Source organism: Hippocampus guttulatus, chromosome 9, assembly GCF_054856545.1.
Source record: "Hippocampus guttulatus isolate MCC_2025c chromosome 9, RoL_Hgut_1.0, whole genome shotgun sequence".
Classification (NCBI taxonomy): Eukaryota; Metazoa; Chordata; class Actinopteri; order Syngnathiformes; family Syngnathidae; genus Hippocampus; species Hippocampus guttulatus.
This window is the reverse complement of record NC_141269.1, coordinates 14,344,867-14,367,555: the sequence shown is the minus strand read 5'-3', so window position 1 is coordinate 14,367,555 and position 22,689 is coordinate 14,344,867. Positions and strand designations below refer to the sequence as shown.

Below are 22,689 nucleotides of genomic sequence, written 5' to 3'. Positions count from 1 at the left end.
TTTCCCAATGTAAAATGGGTGCCTTGGCTTAATAAAGTTTGGAAACCCCTCATTTCTGCATTCCAAGACACATTTTGTACTTGTGTGAACATTACAAAAATTGAGGAAAAAACCCCACCAAATATTAATTGACTCATATCCACAACACAAAATGTTTTAATAGTTCATTTTAACAAAATCATCACTTTTGAGGAACATACATGACATTAATCAGTTAAACATGTATGGGACTTGAAAACACCCAACAGCCGTTAAACCAGGCATGTCCAGCTGCGGGCCTGGAGGGCCACTTTCCTGCCTGTTTTCCCTTTCTTCCGGCTGCAACACACCTGATTCAGATGATCAGCTCATCAGCCAGCTCTGAAGCAGCATTAGAACGATACTGATGATTTGATTCAGGTGTGTTGCTCCTTGGAAGCTGGAAAACAGGCAGGACAGCGGCCCTTGAGGACCGACTTTGGACACCCCTGCGTTAAACACTTTTTTTTTTATAAACCTCACCCAAGGATATTTAGAGTTACAGAGGATTGCTTTGTTCCATGTTATGAGGAAAAATGGCAGCCTCGTGAGTCTACAGAATGGGGCCAGGCTGGTTTCAGCCACAGGAAGGAACAAGTTATTCACAAGCAGCAATAATCAGTCCCATTGTAGACACAAATGCATGTATGACACAGATGCAAGTTGACATACATCAGTACTCTCTCCTGCAGACACAAACACTTCAGGTATTATTTTATACTCTGTAAGAAAAGAACTCGACGCAAACAGTTGTCAGAATCTTCATCCAGTCCAGCGCTTGCTTTTTGTACTTACAAATTAAACATTAAGTAAATACAAATGTGTAATTGGAAAAAAATATGTACAGATATGACAGCAAGTACAGTTTTTTTATGTGTACATGTTATCACAGTGCAGTTCAGCCCCAATGCCGTTCTCCTTTTGATTTGTACCCATTGCGTTGTAACATCACAGAACAATCCAAGTGCATCTGTCGCTATCAGCCAACACCTGAAGAGATGATCCTACATGGGAGGCGAGTAACCATTAAGTCAACAATTCTTAAGCCTTTTTAATCAAACTCCAAGCACTTTTCGACCCTCAAAATCAAGAGTTTGAAGCCGCTTTGAGAATCCGTGCAATGATTGTACAAGATGAATGTATCTAAATAAGTCTGACTTAAACACAAAACTGGCTTAAAAAGAAAAAAAAAACAATGCTATACAAAATACAAAACAGATACAAGCCTCAGGCAAACGTAATACTGTAATGAAGTGTACTGTAAACCTGCAGGTCAAACTGACCTTTGTGTAGTCCTTCGTTGGTCATTCGATTGATGTAGCGCGAGCTGCTCTCAGGAATGAGCCACTTCATCAGCGTGTTCACACACGACTTCCTGTAAGAACTCCATACACGCCCGCTAACACGAAAGACAAGTTGCATACTGTACGTTACTGCATGGATATGTTATTACTAGAGGTTCAAAATTAATTGGATAATCAATAATTACTGTTTTACTAACCCACAATTAAATTGATAATCAAATAAATGTTACAGGATTACACCGATCAAAACAAAAACAAACAAAAAAAAACTCTCAAAAGAAGAATATATAACCTGAGATGGTTAGGAGTGCCAATTAAATTATGGCAATACAGCATTTTTTTTCCCACAATAGACCAGGAAACAAGTTCAAAATGAACACAAAGTAGCGTGTTACAGCACGGACACGTTACAGGGATGACATAACCTGGTCAAAAATGTCCATTAGCGTAACTTACAGGGTATGTCATTATTTTTGACACTTAATCGGCTGAAACCTTTTTCGAGGAATCAGATGCCATTGATATTTGCTTTTGTAATGCTCATACACGCTGCCTAAAAGAATTAAGGAAAAGTCGTGTTTAAAACTGTCCAAATACTGAAAATTTCAGTCTCTTAACAGCAAATCTGCTCACATTTTGGTTTATTAATTCAACTCAACCTATTACTTAATGCAAAACTTTGGATTAATTTACAAATGTTTTATTTTGTCATACCTAAATTTTAATTCAGCAATTTTAGGAGAAATAGAAATCCGTTAAAGCAACAACGGTCACCGGACTCAATGTAAATGCTCAGCGGGCCTGACACAGCCCGCGGGCCATACTTTGCTAAACACTGACTTCAACCTAACCCAACACCACCGACTCTGCAAAATGATGTGAGGCAAACGCACAGTAGATCATGTATCGCACAGGGTGTTTGCTTACCTGGTCTGACCCTTGACCTCTGTCAGGTCACCGACGCCCACAGTGGAACACACACCCGTGTTCAGGTCCCAACTGACCTGCAGGTTTGAATGGTACGTGTTGGGCCTGGCGAGAGGAAAAGCGCACGCTTCAAGAAGGAATTCAAACTCTTTCCTGAAGAAGTCACAGAAGACGACAAGCACCTGCAATGCTCTGAGGGGGAGAAGGCCAATAACAGCAGACCGATGCTAATCATCACAGTGTTGGTCTCCGGACACACCTGACACACACATTGAAAAACCCATTAGAAGGCTTCAATTCAAATCTACGCTGCAAATCATCACGTGTTTGCTTACCTCTAATATGACCACATCATAGTCGCTGAAAGAGCAAAACTGCGGCGCCCAGGCAGCGTCTTTCCTGATCACCTCATTAATTAGATACTCAAAGTCCAGCGTCAGCTGCTCGACACACACGCTCTGGAAAAAAGCACACATGCACACAAATCAGTCCCAAGCCTTTTGCGGTGACTGATTTGAAAACATGGTGAATTTTCACACACCTTTACTAACTTTGAAATAATTTTTGCAATGTTTATGAAACGTGACCAGATAACCCGGGAGTGACGTCACATGTGCTCAATCTCTGGACAACACAGCACAATGAATCATGACAATGCCTTCAGAAATGCTTCTAGCGTTGATCCAGAAAAGACACGGCCATATAGTTTCAAGCCAACACGAGCAAATAACCACTTCTGGCTCGTTAGAAAACCCACAGCGTTGGGATTTTTATCTCCGCCCCATCTCAAACTGTATTCATGTTTTGTATATTCCTGGGTGTCAGGTGGTCACTTCACACAAAGGTTTTGTAAAAAGTTCCTTTTTATGGCAACCTATGCTAGTGTGCCTATCATGGGTTATTTTTCCTATACAGAATGACATTCTTTGTGTGGTTCATTTTTTTCTATCTTCTCTTTGTTGTCAAATGTACATTGCCCATTAGTATAGGTGGCATGGCAGATGTCACTTTCGTGATTATCTGCCAAGATGTATGCACCCCCAGTCTGTCACTGACCTGTCCATCGTGTGGCTCGCTGATCAGCTGCAGGCTCCGCCCTTTAAGATCGGTGACCGTGAACGGCAGCTGCACTTTATCATCTTCGTAACCTTGACGCAAAAAAAACAATGAGCAAATCTCAAAGGCAAAAGGTTGAAGGTGTCCAGCTTCACAAGACAACTAAAAACATGTTCTTGTAGACTCTAGTGTGAACTTCCTAGCAGCAAGTAACTTAAAAAGTCACTTGAAAAGTGCCAAACTTGATAGATTTTTTAAAAATAATGTTGTCTCTTAATCAAATGCAGGGACAATTATTTATTGATATGCTGGATTAGTTTCGGGACGACAAGCAAAACTGTGCTTCGCTTGAGCCACACACCTAGTCTGTATAAAAACACAGTGCAAGCTTAGCTTCTGGCTAGCTGACGTCATGCGAGCATCATGCATTGCGGCGCGAAGTGAAGTGCATGTTCCTCCCAGCAACATTTAAAGAGCCTTTCATGGGCTCTTCTGATGCAGAGGTTGAAAAATATTCGCTGCTGTGACTGATTTATCATTAATGGCAGTGTATGTCTAATTAGAACATAGTTTTGTCCATGTGAGATATAAGCAGAGCAGTTTTTCTCTTTGAATTTGCTTGCATATGAGTGTTCGTGTTGTCTCAAATGAAGGTGGCCAAAACATGCCTAATTCAAAGTAAACCGCACAAATAAACTAACCACGAGACGGTGCTGGAACTGCACAAACAGAAAATTATGTGGGCTTTTCAACAACTGTGCTGCTACTAGCGTGACATGACGACGACGACATTGTGACAATTGTAATCCCGTAATATTGCCATTACAGCTACATCCCTCGCCATTAAACGTCTTCTCGTTTAGCCAAAAATATAGCGAGTCTTTGTTCCTTTATTGCACTGAAAGTAAATCAAAACGGGATCTTGATGCCAAGGTTCGTACTCAAGCATCTACTCATGTGCTCCATTTTTCGATGATACATTTACAGTATGAGGTTATAAACACCCATGCCCCGCTCGGGGGAAACCACAACAAACACACAATGTAGCCCGCCATTAAAATAAGATTGAAAATTTAAGAGATACAAGAACTGCCCATCCAAAAATCTGCCTTTGTAAGGATAATTCAATTTGACTTTGATTGAGACATTAATTCAACAATAATCTCATTACTTTGGGGTTAGTTTTCAGAAGTGTCAAAGCGTACTGCACAAAATGAAAAGCCCTTTGAATGGCAATGAAAAATTAAACAGGCAGAATGTTCGACAAAACAACGCTGTTGCATTGGATCTAATTCAACTGTTGCGGGTGTGCGTATACTGTAAGTTGCTCAGTCACCTGTATCGCCTCCTGTATTCTGCTCCAGTAAGCCCGGACGGAAACAATAGTGCAGACATGAGTAGTTGACATATCCAGGCTCACTGGGGTCAACCTCCTGCGATGCAGATGGAGTAGGAGGAGATGAAGGCAATGATGAAGAGGACGCAGGAGACATTTGTTCTGATGACTGCATTAAACTCTGGCAGGACGTCAACATTTGTGGCGAACAAGTCCGTGTTTCTTTCTGCATCGCCTTTGGACAATCCTGCTCCTCCTGCTGAGCGTTAACCACCAACGGCTCCGAGGGTTTCTGTGATCCCTCTCTTTCACTTCCGCCGGCTCCACCTTGTGCCAGTCGGAAGAGGTCGGCTGCAAATTTTCTAGCTCGCATCGCTGCTTGCGATTGGCCGGAAGAAGGAGGTGTGGGGGTTAACCTGCTCTGTGTTGGCTCCTCATCAGGAGATCCCTCAGACAATGAGGAAGATGAAGTGGTGGGAGAGGACGGTGGGGATGCCTGACGTGACAAAGCCGCTCTCTTTGTGTAAAGAATTTGGGACGACGGACCAGCCTTGCCTGAAACAAACAAATAAAGCCGATTAATTAACTGCAATTGAAAATGTCCGTTAACAGGGGCGCAGCACCACAACAACATATTGAGCATAATTTTGAAAAATTGGCTATCGTGACAGTCTAAGGTGAGTGATTTATGCTGAGGGCAGCCCAAATGCGAGCTGAGCATTTCTGGTGGCGCGTTTCCATATACAGTAAGTCAATGCAGTTTGCATGATCAGGCGCAGATGCTTCCGGGCGGTGCATATGAAGCAAAAATTTGGCTTTTTCGCCCATTTTGCCAAGGTTGGCTGAAGTGAACTTGGAACGGCATTGCATCAATGAGAATGTACTTAATTTGTCACGCGCAAGCAGAGAAAAATCAAGACATACAGCCAAATAAAGTTTAAAATAAACAAAAAATATAGGCTTACACATCATTGTGAAATTAAACCAATGTGGGACAATATCATTGCGGTTTGTGCTTGACTGTCAGCCACTCATGAAAGCAAGTTGCTGAATTTCGCACACTGCTCGACAGTTCAGTTGTTTTCAGCTGCGTTGGTGTAGGGCAGACTTGTGTAGCATAACAGACTGATTTGTGCAAGCTTGTCTTTTGAAAGTCATTTTACTGATAGTCCATTAATGGACATGGGAGGGACATGCCATATGTGATGGACAGAGTTAGTTGAGATTTATCTGCAAATTTAAATTACCTTGGCAGAGAGAGATGCCACAAGCCACCAGAGAGTAGCTCGTATTTAACAGGATGACCTGGTCCTTTTTCAGCTGGAAAGCAGGCTGAAAAGTGGGAAAGGGGTACACCACCTGATACTTGCTGTTGAGGACGTAGCCGTGCTCCAGACACTGACCGCTTCCTGCAGAGACCCACATGACAATTACAGGAGACAAGCTAAGGAAGTGAGGTCATCAGAGGAGTGTGTGTGTGTGTGTGTTTGCTGTTTACCATTGCGAATGTGTGTGTGTGTGTGTGTGTTTTTGCTGTTTACCATTGCGTACAGATGTGGTGGAGGGAAGTGTGCCGCACTCAGCGCAAGGCTGAGGTGGAGGCATCGAAACAATTGTGATGCAGATGTCTCTGTAGTTCTCAGCGCTCATCAAGTTCATCAGGAGAGAGCTGAAAGGTTGCGGCACGCAGACAAACATTCAAACGGGGCTAATCACGTGATTTTCAACTGATCCGGTATAAGGTGAAAAGGATCCGTTTTATTCATTTTCTAAACATTAAGATCAAAAAGCTTACAAAATAATCCAAATGTGCAATTATCTTGCCAAATACAAAATAATAGCTTAGGTTTTCGGTCACACAATGTTATGTTTCTGTGTTTTTATTTTTCATAGCGGTGTAGTTAGTGAACTGAACAGAGCTGCGGGCATTTATGCATGCATGCATGCATACACACTCACACACAAATATACATATATATATATATATATATATATATATACACATACAGTATATATATACATATATGTATACACACATTAATCCCTTGTTTATCGCGGTTAATGGGGACCAAAACCACCCGCGATAAACGAAAATCCGCGAAGTAGCATCCAATTAACATAAACAGGTAAAAAAAAAAAATTAAGTCCGCGAGAAGCTGCAAAACAACAGCGAGTCACATAGAGCAACATATACAGTACTGTACTCCATGTATATGTTAAAAAAAAAAAGTTTTTTAATATGTTTGAAAAAATCTGCGATGCACTGAACCCGCGATAAACGAACCGCGAAGTAGCGAGGGATCACTGTATCTCTCTATCCACTTTTTTAATGCATTGCCTAAGTATCACATCAGTACTATCGGCAGATATTCAAAACCCAAGACTCAGATTTGCGTGATCAGGACATCTCTATGGCTACTGAATGACAAATATAATCTTACTTAAAACCAAAGATGACAATTTTAGAATGGTCATTTGGCCATTCGCACACAGTGAGGTAAAGGTCATTGTAGATTTCTTCGCCTGCAAACAGGCGCACATACTGGACCTAGAATGAAAACATATCCAATAGAAAAAAAAAGATGTGAGATGATTCACTTAATTCTCCTGCGACAGAATCATGATGAATTGAATTGTACACTACCATATAAATGTCTTGAGGCTACAATTAGCTTTGTTTGAATTATCTTTCTCAGAGCAGTCAATGTTAGGTAGGACTCATTACCTACCGGTTTGCCTGTTTATCATGGTTTTAAAAAGTCAAGCTGAAGCTGGCTGTCATCGGCAATGAACTCTTTCCGTTTTTGAGGGGACTTTTAAGCAGGGCATAATATGTGTGGCTACTTGCAGAATTGATTAGGCACCTCTTTGAAATCAATTGCCCCCAATTAACTTTTCCTCCTTCTGTGTGAGTATTTTCAAACAGAGGAGGTGGGACGGAGAAAAATTTGACGAAAAAGACCCCGTTATAATTACACGGATTCCTTTAGAGTTTTTAATTTAATCAAATATTTCAAAAAGAGGACATTTTAAAGCTGTAATTTTAATACTGTGACACCGCGATATTTTAGCTCACAGTTATCATACCGGCAGAATCTGTTATCGGCCCATGCCTCATCAATGTATATACAGTACTGTCTTTCATATTTGCATTGACATTTAAGCCTAACATAACATGAAATAAAAGACTAACATAAAGTTGAGTAATGCTTTATTTTTACCTGCTTGAGTCGACTGTGGAGATTAAACTCCCACCAATAGAGATGGTAAGTATAGAAATAGAACTCATCATCCTCTCCCCAGTCCCTGGTGTAGGACAGAACGTAGCGGCCACACTTTGTGAAGCCAAGAAAGATATGCCTGGAACCAAACAGGCAATGATTGCATCACCGCAACACCGACTTGTGTGAATCAACACTAGTTTGCTTACGTTAAATGTTAGTTGTCATTCCTAACACTTACCCTGCTCTCAGGTATTCCTCACTGACAATGTTCTTTAACGGGACACACACTCGAGGAGGGAGCTTCCTGAAAAGATGCTGAGAGAACTGCCCTGAAAGCTGCAGAATGGAACAATTATAACTAAAAGACTTGTCCGCTAGTTTCTTCATTGATTGGGAAAAGGGTGACACGATGCAAAGCAATACTGACGGTTCATGAAAACCCTTGGTTGTTATGGTATATTTACACACTATTGGGCATTGAGCTGTCATCATAAGCAGCTAAAGCTCAAAAGATTTTTGTTGCTATATAATTGTTACATGAGTAATGACAAAGTCGCATCTAATGTAATTTAACTTAAATATTAAATTACAAACTTTTAAGTCAGTGACGTGCAGTGAGGTTCATGGTGAGGCACTGACTCCTTGCATATAATAATATGAACCCAAAAAGGAAGATGTGTTGGCAGCAGCAGGATACTTGGACTCCACCGTGCACTTGAGTAGCGTTTCTGGCAGATCAGAAAGACTAAATATGTCCCACACATTAAATATATGATACATACTGCTGAACGTGAGCATGTGCAGGACATGTGTGTCTGGCGATATAAAAACAACTAGGTATGTTTTTTGTATGAGGGCGCCTGCCAACTGCTTGCGTCAGCATTTAAAGTGTACGCAGTCTCTGCAGGCACTGAAAGTGACCTGCCTGGGTCCCGTTAGCCCATGTAGAAAATATGAAACTTCAGATATTTCATTAATTTTAATGATGGAATCATCCATCCATTTTCCGAACCGCTTGATCCTCACTAGGGTCGCGGGGGGTGCTGGAGCCTATCCCAGCCGTCTTCGGGCAGTAGGCGGGGACACCCTGAATCAGTTGCCAGCCAATCGCAGGGCACACAGAGACAAACAACCATTCACGCCCACACCCACACCTAGGGACAATTCAGAGCGTCCAATCAGCCTGACATGCATGTTTTTGGAATGTGGGAGGAAACCGGAGCACCCGGAGAAAACCCACGCAGGCCCTCATTGACACTGAATTGAAAACGAAAATCAATTAAAACACGACCCAGAAATCTAAAACATAATATAAATTGATGTAATCATTGTTGTTTTCTTTGTTTTGTTTATTTACTCTTCCCATGTAGGGGAGTGGACTGAGAGGCTCTTGCTCCCGTGCTTGCCTGGACCGCACGTCATATGTTAAGGTATATGCTATCTAGCAAAGGAGTCCAAAGTATTTGTAAACGTATTGACCAACAAAACCACAATCTAAGCGCGACAGCGAAGTGTAACCCACAAGCGATGGTAATACCATTGCAGCAGGTATGAAAAAGGTGCTGCAGCTTTCAACGATTCCCTTCCGTTAATTCGCGTGTGTTAGCCAACGAGCTAGGTCGCAGCTACAACTTGGCCTCGGACGCTCATGAAAACAAGGAGGCTCACATCATATTACTCCAAAACCATTGTTGCCATACCCACAGGAAGGCGTATAGTAAATAACAAGCATACCTTCCCCCGCATGAGAAGTTTTACGACATGGTCTTTGTGTCTTCTTTGGGGTTTGCGTTTGATGTCCTTTTCAGATTTCGAGCTGGGCGCCATCTCTGACTGAACTGTTGTTCGTGTCGCGCTCCGGACGCCGCTGATTGGCCCGCTGATGCAGGGATAGACCGACAAGGCCAATTTTTCGCCAACCCGAGCATGAGTCGAATCTCATTTTTTTATTCGTAACATCCTCGATCGTCTGTTTAATTGCCACGTTGGATCCTTCCAACGGAGATCTCTATTATGCCGTGATAGAGTCGCGTATAACAACAGTCAACAGAGAAGCGAGAAAGAACTGTCAGACATGAGACGTTCGGTTATCAATGACGTCATTTACTGGAGTCGTCTATTAAATATGACGTCAGGTCATCGCCGTGTGTCACAAATGAATCGCTAAACTGGGGAGTGTCACAAGGCAGTTACGTATACTTTTATGGCGTTTTGTCTTGTTTGTGCATTTTCGTCACTTCTATCCCTTCACATTTCTAGTTTACAGTGACTACCAAGAGCTGGCTAATTAATCACTCTCAACTTTTATCCCAAATAAGGAAAGCACTTATCAAGAGATGCGGCCCAGAGGTCCATGAGCACTCTGGATGAACTGCAGTGATCCACAGCTGAGGTGGGGAATATGTTCAAAGGACAATTACAAATGGCACACTGCAAAAATCTGGCCTTTGTGGAAGAGTGGCAAAAACAAATTCATTTCTCAGAGACAACAATTAAAAGTAGTTTGCAAAGCCAACTACTTTGGGAGACACAAGAAGGTGTGCTGCTCCATCAGATGAGACCGAAATTGAACTTTTCCGACCAAATGCAAAAAGTCATGCTTGGAATAAAAATAACAGTGCACATCACCTTGAAAACAGCATCTCCACTGGCAAACGTGGGGTTCACAGCATCATAGTCTGGGGCTGCTTTTGCATGGAACCAAATACAGGGCCATTTTTGAAGAAACCCCATTGGGGTCTGAAAAAGACCCGAGACTGGGATGGAAAAAACGGGTCCCAGTACTTTTTTAATAATTAAGGGTTGTAATGTAATGATTAAAAATCCAAGGGTGTAAATACTTTGGAAAGGGCACTGTACAAGAGTTCAACAAATGATTGACAGAATACTGGTTATCTTCAAACCTAATCATTTCCATAAACTGTGACCTTTCACTGTCTTTTGAGTCTTCTTGTCTGACCGGTCTGGGTGTAACAAAAAGCTCAAAGAAAACGAACCCCAAAAAAGGGGTCCGTTAACGCAACATTGATCACATTCACCTTAGAACTACTCATGCCGTCTGTAATGAGCATTAGAATAGTGTATACTCTATTGTGGGTGGACTTACACCAAACGTTTCAAAAAGAGCATTGAATTTTTGGCACACCTATCATTAGCTACACCCACAACTATGTGGTTCTTGATGAAAACAAAAGTGGACACCCCGTAATCTAAATAGAGTTTAATACAGTATAGCAATTTTATTTACTCATTCCATCAAACCTGGAGATGTTGTAGATTTGAATCTTTTATTTTTAAGTATTTAAAAACAAGCTGTAAAAAAAATAACAAAATACAATGAGAGCCTATTGGAACGGAAAACCCCCCAAATCATCCTTCAATTAAGTTGTAGAAGTAACCAGAGGGAAGACACATCCACACATGAACGCACAATCAGCCAACATATGAGCTACTGCCATTTTACAGCAAAACTGCACACATTCTCCTGTTGAGTAGCATACAGACACGCACAATCCCCTTCGGAAAAAATACAGTGAATGAAATGAGAAACAACAATTGCAGCGTAGATTACAACTGCAATGTCAGCAAGCATCTTTTAAATGTGGTTTAAAAAGTACCAGAAGAGATTTGTTTTGAGTCAAAACAGAATTTCAAAAAACAAACAAACGCATGAACCTGAACATGATTAATGTAGAGCTTCTGCAGTGAAGATACTCTTAATTTATGGTTCATAATGTTGAGAACAAAGACTTATTACAAGGTGTAGGTGAAGTAAGGAACAAACAAATTCTTTTCAAGGTAGTTAATTAGTGCGTTGTTCCAATGCTTGAGCAAAACATGTTCCCTTATTACACGGGGGGGGGGGGGGGGGGGGGGGCTCGGTCAGCTATCAAGTTTAAAAATAAGATTTTGAAATAAGAGTAGATGGTGCAATCATGGTCTTGAACGGTTGAAGCCAAAAACTGAAATCAATCAGCAGAAGTCCCAAGAGCCAACAAAACCATCCAGCCACACAAAACGGCATTACTGCGCCTGGAAAGAGAAGTCAAACACATGCAATTTTGTGTGAGATGGAAGTACCAGAGGAGAGCTGTAACAAGCAGCATTTTAAGGAATCACTCCAATATTTTTCCAGTTTAAACTCCCCCCCCCCATTATTGAAGCATTCTTAGGAGTGGCAGAGGTAGGGTACCTGCTGTCCCTGCTGTGGCGGAGCAGCTTGCCCCGGGGCCTGCCCTCCCTGCCCATAATAGGCAGCTTGCTGTCTGTAATACTCCGCCCAGGCCGCACTGTAATCTGGTTGGCCTCCAGGTGCTGCTCCTCCAGCTGGTGCTGCCGGAGTTCCTGGAGTAGACACTGGCCCTCCAGCAGGCTGGACTGAAAAATTAATAGCACAAGGCACATTCTTACAAATTTCCACTGTCATCCAGACGCGAGTTGAAGAGACTCACTAACTCTAGGTACCAGAGATTCCTGATACACACGTACCCATGCCCATCTTCTTGTAGTACTCCTCCCAAGCCTTCGTGTAGTCTGGCTGACCCCCAGCAGTCTGTGCTGTTTGGTTCTGGTCTCCCGCTGCTCCAGGATCTGCTGGGGTTTGTGCTGGCATACTGCCCCCTGGCTGCTGACCGTAGTACTGTGCATAGTAGGCTGCCCATGCTGCATTCGGGTCTGCTGCTGCCTTATCTGATGGTAGGAGGAATTGATCAAATAATTTCTGCGCATGGTAAAGCATATTATCACACGTTCGTTTTTGTAACCAGACCAACTCCAGACCGGTTTTGCATGAAGAAATATTTTGATGGACGGTCATGAAAACAAAAACTGATTTAAAATACAACTCAGCATTATGTGGAACTTAATTGTAATTAGTCTGAGCCTTTTGCGCGTTAATCTTCAATGAGCCTTAGCAATGCTGCGAGTCATCAAATTTGATGATCTCAGTGTATTCGTATTTGTTGATGTCAGTGCCCATCAGTAATTGTTCCAGTCATTCATTAACTACCCCTTTTCCATTTTTTTTTTGTCTTTAAGGCCCTTCTGTCTCATTATTTGACCCGAAATGCTAAACACGTTTTGTAATTTTTGCTATATTGTGAGCTTCTGAACGCCCGCCTCGACTGATTACAAGGATTTGACACGCAGATGCATCAGATTTTCAAACAAAAATTTCTTTCAGAATCTGATGGACCAGACACTTACAAATGGTACCGAGCACTCAGCATTAGACTATTGGTTTGTTGTTGTTTGAATTGTTTTTGTTCCATGTGTAGCACTTTGTGTACAGCAGTGGTTGTTTCAAAATGCTCTATAAATGCAGCTGTCTTGAGTACTCACTGGGGTCTTGTGGGCCTGGAGTCTGCCATTGCTGGTAGTTGTTCCCCCAACTCTGAGCACAGTACTGTGGACCACCTGGTGCACCACCACTGTAAAGACAGGAATGATAACTTCAATGATTTTTGTTCATCAGATAGTCCAGGACTAAAAGTTAAGACAATTCCAACATTCAGGGGTTTACATACTGTGGTGCACCACCAGGCGGTCCAGCATTGTAAGGGTTGGGGTTATATGGGTTCATGGAACCACCGGGGCCTCCCGGACCTGGACCACCACCCACAGGACACAACGGGGCCTGGATAAACAAGACACGTTTCCGTTATCAGTACATCCTTCAATGTGAGTCCATCCAGTCAGTGGAAAACTTTAATGTACCTCAATCTTTTCTTCTATAAGTTGCTTTGCATAGTCTATCTGTTGCGGGGAACCTCTGATTGTGAACATTTTGAAATTTGGGTCCCCATCTGGTAAGGGCTGTCGTAACATCTCTACAAATGCACCAGTCTGTTGGTTAATGGCTTTGACATTTTCCCCTCCTCTGCCAATTACAAGTCCACATTTGTGAGCAGGAACAGAGAAGGTCATCTCTCCCCCTGGAGGGCCCCAGTTCCCCTGGCCTCGACCGCGTCCCCGTCCTCCAGGAGGCATCCCTGCACCAGGGGGGCCCTGGGGAACAAAAACTCAGAAGTCAAACTATCAAGCAGATAGAAAGACAAATGGACAGGCATATGTACTGGATGTATGCCGGGCTGATGAACTGATATTTGTGTCATAATATTGGTGCATTTTCATGAGTGTCAGCACAGACATACTATATCAGCACCAATACATGCATCATTACCAAAAAAAAAAAAAAAGTTACTTCAGCTGAGTGGATACTTACACCCTGACCCCCGTCATCTCTGGTACGGATACTCTGTAGCAGGTCTGTGATGATGGAGGCAGCATGTTGACACTGGTCAGGGGGACCCGTAATGTGAGCAATTTTTTCAGGACCGGTGCCATCATCTGAAAGGTCAGTGTATGTTTAACATGTTTAGAAAGTGCTGGACGTGTAGTTAAAGAGCCAACGATTGGCCCAGATTGCTGATCATGTGATCTAGAAAACCTCACCTTCAAGTACAAAACCTGGCAAAAACTGTCATGAAAACGTGCAATACGCGGTTCCAAAAGCACTCACCTGGTTTAAATTGTATTTTCACTCCAGCATCACTCTGGATTTTCTTAATCATCTCGCCACTCCTTCCAATTACGACTCCCACTGCATGGCGAGGGACAGCTATCTGTAAAATCCCACAAATGAATCACATGGTTGTATTAAAGAACATTTCAAGATCAATTTTAGCCTTTTGTGCTTCCGCTGCTGTGCAGCAGTAAAATAATCAGACACATACTGTAGACTTACTGAAAAAGAAATATATGGCAGTGAGAGAAAGACTACCGGTATGTATATGTGAGGGCGGTGAGTAACAGGTGCTCTGCATTTAACTGGCTAAAATTATTTGGAAGTAGCGATTAGTTTCATTTTTCAAGAACTTTCTCAAAATTTCAAGCCACACTTACATCAATGCCACTACCTCCCATTCTTGAGCCATATTCATTCCTGTCCCCAAAACCAGTGTGATCCCGATCTCGTAGAATCTCATTGACCATCTCTTTAGCTTGCTGCAAAACGACACACAACCAAATGATTGAAATGCAAAAACACTCAAAACTGAAAGCATGTTTCTATCATAACAGGACTTTCAAGCACCTGCACTTTGAATGGGTCTCCAATGATGCGCAGTGGTTTATCTACGTTCGGCGGCTGGGATCCATCTTGAATAAGAATCATTTTAACTCCAGCTCGTTCCTTCAAAATTACAAGAGTGTTACAAATGTACGGCTGAATAAATGAGTGTCATGCATCCATCCGTTTTCTTCCGCTTATCGGGGTCAGATTAAGTGGGGGCTGCAGCAGCTTTAGTAGGGAAATCCAGAATTCCCTCTCCCCAGCCACTTTGTCAAGCCTTTCCGGTGGAATTCCGAGACGTTCCCAAGCCAGCTAAGAAACAGTCTCTCCAGCATGTCCTGGGGTCAGTAGTCCCCAACCACTTGAACACCTCTTGGTTTAGCATTATGGCGAGTTGTTCACAGCCTTTATATTTGTTGTATGACGCTTTACATTGCTACATTTCATTTCAAACTTTGGGGATTGACTTCCCCATTACATAGCGCAAAAGGAACATTCGTGAGAAGAACAGTGTGGGAGGGAGAATAGGTTATGTACTTGAGTACCAATAATTGTTTTTACCTAAATGTTTCAGTTATGGAGGGTTCTAGAGAAGTGATTAGTCCAGTTTTCTCTTTAATTAGACAAAAATATCAGATACCTATGATGTAGCTAATAAGAGACCCATGTGGAGACTTTCTTATTAAAAAAAAGTATGAAATTGATCAATTTGACACATCTTGGCCCGATGCCAGATGAATTTTCACACTCGTCACACTTTTTGAAATGAGATTAGTGCTTTCTGATCCATTTTACAAACCTGTAGCTGCTTAATGGTCTCTCCTCCTTTGCCTATAATAAGGCCAGCCTTGCCTGCAGGGATGACCATCTCCTGCATGGAACCTGTCTGCCCATTGGGTGAATCATGTCCCCTTGATATGATTTCATCTATGAGCGCCTTTGCTCTCCTGAAAAAGTAAAGGGTACACACGTAAAAAGTTAAGTACTTTTGGAAAGGTTTCATGCACAGACAAAACTTAAATTGCTCTAATACGCATACCTGGCTAGCGTCTGTACTGACACACAAAATCACTGTTTCCTAATCGTGTTGGTGACGGTGAATGAGTAAGTTGGATTTGAAATTTCTGCTTCTAATTCCAGAAACGTTTTTCTTTGTAGTTTAAAATGGCTTACTTTAACTCAAATCCCGTGTCGTGTCATGGAACTCCGTCACTGCCAGGAACATGATTAGGGAACGCTGATTTTGGGGTGAGCGATTCAGCTCTGCTGTTCTGGATTTCGGGTTTTATGAATTCCCCTCAAAATATAAGACTTACACTCATGATCGAATATGTGTTTTTCTTCCTCATGATGCATTTTTTGGACTGGTCTGACTTATAATGTAGGGCAATTTATAATTATGGAATATGCAACTTTTAAATTCCATGTCCACCATTACTATAAGACAACTAATGTACTTTCTGGACAATGAGCAGTGTTTGTTTCCACTGCTCTCGTTTGTTTGGTAACCGACTCCTACCATCAGTGGCAACGTACGACAGGAGCTATCCCTGGACAACAGTAAATCCGGCCATGGAGCAACAGCCTCAATTTAAACACCGTTTTTAAGTCCGAGCATCATCTACATGCCCCCAAAAAATAAACCGGTTTCCAAAGGCTGTGTGATGAGGCTCGTTGAAGAATTTGCCTCATGTGTCGACACGAGAGACTGAGAAAGGTTCTGGGACGCTACTGTGAAACCAGATAGATGCATTTGGCATTGTTTGGGGAGGGGAAAAAAGTGTCTAACGGTACCTGCGCTTAAGGTAAACAAAAAAACGTGACTACCTGTGTTTAGGCAAATGTTTTTGTTTTTTTGGGAGGGGGGGTTCCTTTTTTTATCATCTGTGGGACCTCTTTCTTTACAAATATCCCATGTTATAACATGGAGACACGCCACTACAGTATTAATACAAAGCGCCCAATGCATATACAATTTGTTTTAAATGGCTAAATTTAGCTGTCTAGCTGAATTCATCATTAAAATATTTCAAAAATGTTCCAACTAAAGTATTGAGTTGTGATTTTATGTACAGCATGTTTTGAAAGCAGGTTTATTGTGACTAAAAATCAAGTTATGCTGATCTGTTATTGAATAAACTTTTCAAATTCAAATCACATCAGAGCTGGACGATTATGGAAAAAAAAGAATGCCGATCATTAAAATTATTTTTTTTTATTTGTATGTATTCATTTACTCAAAACTATCATCAAATCCTCATGCCCTGCATTTCAAACACAATTCTTGAACAATCCATTCATTTTGTCAGGTACAAAATGAGCTTATAAATACTAGAAGTTCAAACCTCTTGCATTTTCATTCTGCTATATCCACTTTTGAAAGTTTGAATAAGCATTACCCTTATCTGTTCATCATATTTATTTTACCTTTTGATATTTTCACAAGTCTTGGGACCATAGCAGCTGCCACCTTCACCAAATGCCTCGCCACCCCTACTGTTGGCAATGAATTCATCAATACTAAATTCAAAAATGTATTTTATGACCGATAGTGTCGCTGTCGTGTATATCAACGTTTTAATCACCAGTTTAGAATTCATTTCCACTCAGACCACCAGCATCCTACCGCACTACCAATTAAGGAAATACTCAAAGGCATTTTACCGCACTCTTCTAGGTTGGCCACAGACAGTCGGGTAAGGTATAATGTACTTGTTGGTCTTCTATGCTTAATACTGTATGCTCAAATGGTCTGTCAATTGTGACAAACATGCAGTATGTGAAATGTAGTCAACAGTATTTTGGGGTACTGTATCGTGTTTTTAATGAGGCGCCGTGCCAGGAGTAACTTTATTAATCTAGCTTACATTGAGGCTTGCTGCCTGACTATAGGAAACAATATTTTGAAAACAATATATCATAACATCTTCCAAGGATCACAGTAGAGTTAGGCAGTAAACTCCCATCCTCTCTCTATCGACTTGTACTGCCACCCATTGATCAAAGTTATTTATTTTTGTTTTATATAACCCAGAGAGTAGGTTTAGCATTGAAAATCTCACTCTTGACAAAATAAAAACACACTACTGTGATTAGTTGGCATCACATGTGCAAATGTACGACAGACGTAGATGTGTTTAAAGCTTTGCAAGTCACCATCATAACCACAGTCTGAATCTGTCTTTAATATCTTTATTAATATATCTGATAAATGACAGTGTGAAAAGACAGTGGCAAAATGTACACTGTCATATGTTTCTAATTAAATCAGAATTATAATTTTTGATCATCATCCAGTCCTATACCACACTCCTTGGTTTCTCCTTTCCCTTTCTTTCCTTCCTTGGGACGTGGCAAAGATAACTAAACATTGTCAAACATGCTTGACAATACTTTAGCTGATACTCAGTAAACAGCACAGGAAAATACAGTACATAAGTAACGAGACATAGTGCTCCATCTAGTGATCACATTAGTAACCGGTTTATTTAAACTTGTTCATCGGCCCCAAAAATCTTAACCGAGGAAAGCCTCATGAAGAGTTTGAACTATCTAATTAACATTCTCTCTACTTCTTTCACCAGATCCGATCATTATTCTGATTAAACGGCATGAATGTGAACTGGTCATAGCTTAAACTGTAAAGGTTGTTTCGAATGGCTCAACAGTGGAAGGGAGGAAAAAAAAAAGTTGAAATATGAAGCTGAGCTTACTTTATGGCATCAGGTGAACCTGTCAAAGAAACACTTCTTTCCGAAAGACCAGCACTGTCTGAAATAAATACAGAAATGTGGCAAAAAAATAAAAATAAACAAAAATAGTAGAGGAATACAAAAAGTTGTGAATATGCTCATTGTGATGCTCACCGTGTGCAATCTGGACCTTGCAGCCAGAATCCCGTTGTATTTTGTTTATGTGTTCACCCCCTCTGCCGATAACTAAAGGAAAGTGGACAATTTGTGATTTCGATTTTAACATTCATAGGACAGCATAGCTATACTTTCTTTTTTATGACTGCACTTACTGAGACCAACCATGCTATCAGGTACTCTGCACTCCTCTGTTACTGTCATTGTGGCGGGCCTGACACTGTAAGCAGTGACATAGGAAATTATATTGGCTACATAACACATTACATCACTACACTATGGAAGAAATAAGAAAATTATAAAACAAATAAGCTCATACCTCTGTTGAGCCAGGGCAGCTAGTTGGGCTCCAATAGCTGCAAGAGAAGGAGAAACATTTGAGTGGCTGGAAAGTGAGCGGATCCAGCAGTTGAATCAATGTGCATTGTCAACGTACACAATGAAGAATCTCTTTCATTCTGTGATGCTACCTTCTTGGCATCTGGTTCATCTAAATAAAAGGAAATGGTAAGCCTATAACAATTATAGCAGTTTCAGACAACAACCAAAAAAATAAATAATAAAAAAAGAACAGTTTGAGTTGACTGTCAACCTGCTTCTTCGAGTGATCGTTTCTGTGCAGCGAATGGAAAACCCTCAGCTCCTCCATTGTTGCTCGCCATGTGACCGCTCTCACCACTGATTTTAGCTGCAATCTAGAAAGATGGAAAGACACACTTGAAAATTCAAGAGAGAACATGTGGTTTGTAGACTATTAAAAAAAATCAACAATTTGCATGAAGATAAGTGCAAGAATGAATACAAGAGAAAATTGACACAAGAGTGCCAGGGTGTGGATGTATATAATCCCGATACAAACCAAAAGTTGTAAAAATATCACGGTTAAGGGTAAAGTATGAGCCTTAATGGAGACTTCTTTCATCTTACTTTTTTTCTTTTCTGATTGATATAAAAATGATTTATTAGATATAAACACATAACGGGGTAGGACTAGATAAGTTTTTTACTTCTTCCTACTCCCTTGAACATAACTGTGTTGAATGAAGACTGATTTCTTTCTTTTTACTATTTTATCTACCTTATTTTCTGTCAAATTATTACTGTATGTTTTATGTTCAATAAACAAACCAACAAACAAGAATGTATACTACCTTCTCACAATTGGGGCTTTATGTAATGTTTGTTTGTTTGTTTAAAGAGAAAAGGAAAGTTTTAGAGCTGGCTGGAATTTATTCCATTCAATTATATTGCTGTATCAAGTCATTTGGGAAATTGGAGGCGAGGGCATTGAATCGATCAGAACAAAACTGTTGAGGTTGTGTATCAGTTCATGTCCAATAGCAGAAGACAAAACATCTCTAGCCTAGCTAGTCTTTGAACAGACCTGATGAAGCCTACTTGCATTCCACAATACAATATTTAACAGCACAAATATGAGGGCGGTCTGGTTGCTCAATGGTTAGCTGACGCTTGTTTGTCTGTTTGTGTGCACTCCGATTGAATGGCACCCAGTCAAGGGCCTCTCACTGCAAGTCAGCTGAGACAGACTCTAGCATACCTGTGACACTAATGAGGATAAGCAGTAGACATAGCGGACGGATGTATGGATAGACTCTACTATCTTCTCAGACAACCTGAACAGCCCACTTGCAACTCATTCAATGTCATGAGAAAACACGACAACGAATTAGAATACTCACTGCCTCATTTGGGAAATATTCGGCTACACTTCTAGAACTACCTGTTTTCTGGATGTTAGAAATTACAGGGATCATTATTTGACCTAATCAAGACTTGGCTTTGGGAGTCTTTTTTTCTTCCAATATATTTCTAGACACAAATGTGTGACTGAATTTCCTTTCATTTACATTTTGATTTCTTTTCAGTTGGTCCTTCACTTCTCTAGGTTTTGAGACTGTGAACCAGACAAACATCAAGTGCAATATAGTAAATAGTGCAGTATGGTATTATTTGGAATTCTACTGTGCAAAAGAAGTTAATATACATTGTGACACTCCATTCGCATGCAGCAATCGCACACGCCTGGCGTTTAGGTTCGCTTCATTCAGTGGCTTTAACGGAATATATATATATACAGTGTATATGAACGGAAAATCTATAAAATGACTAGGATTCTGCAGTTCACGACCGATCTACTCAAAATACGACAGTCTAAATTGTAATTTGGATTCAGTTTCGGTCACAATACAATCGGCGCCTTATAGCGGGCTTCACTTGCCGGTAGCATATCGCTACCACCTAGCTAGTCAACTGAAGCTAACAACGGGGTTAATCGAGCGATCGGCTACGACCGAAGCTAAATGGCTCGACAGTTGCATCCTGCAGCGTGCGATTATTACGCTTTACCTGTCTGGCTCTTTCCATTGCGTCCGCAAAAGCGTCTTTTTTCGCTCCGGCGCCGACGCCGTTAGTCGGCAAAGAGCCGAAGTCGGACATGGTGATCACACTAAGGAGGAACGACACACGGGGGGCAGGCCGTGTGGCTTTGGCCGGGTCGGGCTGCGCTGAAGCGGGTAGGCCAAAGCTTGTGTTGAGCGACGCAAGAACGCCAATGTGAGGGAGATCGCTTACCACGCCGGCAAAGTTCCCTGCTTAAAATAACCAATCAATGTTACGCTAGCCTCTGCCCTCCCCGGTCCGGCCTTTCTCAGCCTTTTTCCTCTCTTTGGAGATCTGATGTCAACGCCTCAAAACTGCGTCACCTCCTGGTCTGGAGTGGAACCAACAGACGCCTGCGCGAGACGCCGTCATCCATGGCAGAAAAAAGACAAAATATTTAAGGCACAGCACCCAAACAAGTCACAAGTCGTACGATTACTGAAATATGATACATTCACTTTTCATGAATTCTACATGTCACTATACATCTCTGGCATAGATTAACAAAGACTCACCTGAAACGGAAGAAGATTAGGGCCTGTGAAGAAAAAAAAGGTTGGCAAGATTCTCACTTTTCTATCAGAATTCTGACTTAAGTAAGTAATGTTTATTCTAACAATGTCATAATTTTAAAAAAATGACTTTTTTTATGTATTTGTGCTTATCCACAATGGACTTTCTATGACATAATGTCGTTTTTCACAAGAATAACTTGGCCCGTCAATCACATTTACTGGGTTGGACTTCTGAGTGCCCCGAGACCCTTTTGAGGTTAAGCGGATCGGAAGATGGATGGATGGATAAACTTCTGAGCGTGACCAAAATCTTGAGCATTTGATCGCATCGAGGCTGGACTGTTAGGTGAATTTAAAATTTAAAGGCACCACCTCATCCAAAACACTCTGCTGCTGCAATCCTCTCAGGCTCAGATAAAAACTTTTTATCCCCAACTATCCAAGCGATTTGCAACCTCTCTGAGAAACTCTGAAATTGACGTCTCCTGCGGCCATTCTGTCTCGTGTCCCGAAGGGTTCTTCGCGCTTGAATCGATGATGCAAGTGCGGCTGCTCATGTCTGTGTAAAGAATCAGCCAATCTCTTAACTGGCTCCGCCTTATGTGATTTGATTGACAGACTAAGTCATTGAACTGAAAAAACGGCCATTGTGGCAAATCACATTAAAACGTTTTTTTTTTGTAAAACAAGTAACGTATTATTTTAAAAGTACATTGTAATAATATTATAATTAGATTTATAGGAATAGTAAGAACATATTTCCTAATGATGTTATCATATCTTAAATGTTAATAGCCATTTGTCTGTTATTTATCAAAATGGTATTTATTTCAAAATATCCATTCACCCATTATCTGAGCAGCTTATCTTCACAGTATGCGGGGCACACCCTGAACTGGTGCCAGCAAATCGTAGGGCACGCACATGCAAACAAACATTCATACAATCACAATTTACAATGTTCCCAT

The 22,689-nt window shown here is 41.3% G+C and overlaps 2 protein-coding genes across 2 annotated transcripts; both read right to left on the bottom strand.

Annotated features, from left to right (window-relative positions):
- Positions 1–138: 138 nt before the first annotated feature.
- Positions 139–9,962, bottom strand: dcaf15 (DDB1 and CUL4 associated factor 15). The gene is made up of 13 exons (XM_086119275.1): positions 9,600–9,962; positions 8,104–8,201; positions 7,863–8,001; positions 7,083–7,189; positions 6,183–6,310; positions 5,889–6,050; positions 4,642–5,196; positions 3,306–3,397; positions 2,585–2,707; positions 2,432–2,508; positions 2,250–2,354; positions 1,302–1,417; positions 139–1,022 (listed from the first exon to the last, which is right to left on the bottom strand). Exons 1-13 carry the CDS (start codon positions 9,690–9,692, stop codon positions 967–969), a joined length of 1,851 nt encoding a protein of 616 aa, XP_085975401.1. The 5' UTR covers positions 9,693–9,962; the 3' UTR covers positions 139–966.
- A 1,171-nt stretch (positions 9,963–11,133) lies between these two features.
- khsrp (KH-type splicing regulatory protein) lies at positions 11,134–22,203 on the bottom strand. The gene is made up of 19 exons (XM_086120602.1): positions 21,722–22,203; positions 21,174–21,559; positions 19,399–19,501; positions 19,243–19,296; positions 19,126–19,162; positions 18,962–19,026; positions 18,804–18,875; positions 18,651–18,708; positions 15,737–15,884; positions 14,959–15,057; positions 14,769–14,870; positions 14,386–14,488; positions 14,089–14,213; positions 13,581–13,871; positions 13,391–13,500; positions 13,206–13,294; positions 12,354–12,554; positions 12,058–12,242; positions 11,134–11,897 (listed from the first exon to the last, which is right to left on the bottom strand). Exons 2-19 carry the CDS (start codon positions 21,261–21,263, stop codon positions 11,889–11,891), a joined length of 1,941 nt encoding a protein of 646 aa, XP_085976728.1. The 5' UTR covers positions 21,264–21,559; positions 21,722–22,203; the 3' UTR covers positions 11,134–11,888.
- Positions 22,204–22,689: the final 486 nt, after the last annotated feature.

Excerpts from the sequence above, each read along its gene's own strand:
- dcaf15 (XM_086119275.1), bottom strand. The coding sequence starts at position 9,692 with ATGGCGCCCAGCTCGAAATCTGAAAAGGACATCAAACGCAAACCCCAA. Across the intron at positions 7,190-7,862 it reads TCCACAGTCGACTCAAGCAG|GTCCAGTATGTGCGCCTGTT; the intron begins GTAAAAATAAAG and ends TTTTCATTCTAG. Across the intron at positions 1,418-2,249 it reads GAGGTCAAGGGTCAGACCAG|CGGGCGTGTATGGAGTTCTT; the intron begins GTAAGCAAACAC and ends CTTTCGTGTTAG.
- khsrp (XM_086120602.1), bottom strand. The coding sequence starts at position 21,263 with ATGTCCGACTTCGGCTCTTTGCCGACTAACGGCGTCGGCGCCGGAGCG. Across the intron at positions 19,027-19,125 it reads GCTGCCCTGGCTCAACAGAG|TGTCAGGCCCGCCACAATGA; the intron begins GTATGAGCTTAT and ends CACTGCTTACAG. Across the intron at positions 15,058-15,736 it reads AGACCATTAAGCAGCTACAG|GAACGAGCTGGAGTTAAAAT; the intron begins GTTTGTAAAATG and ends GTAATTTTGAAG.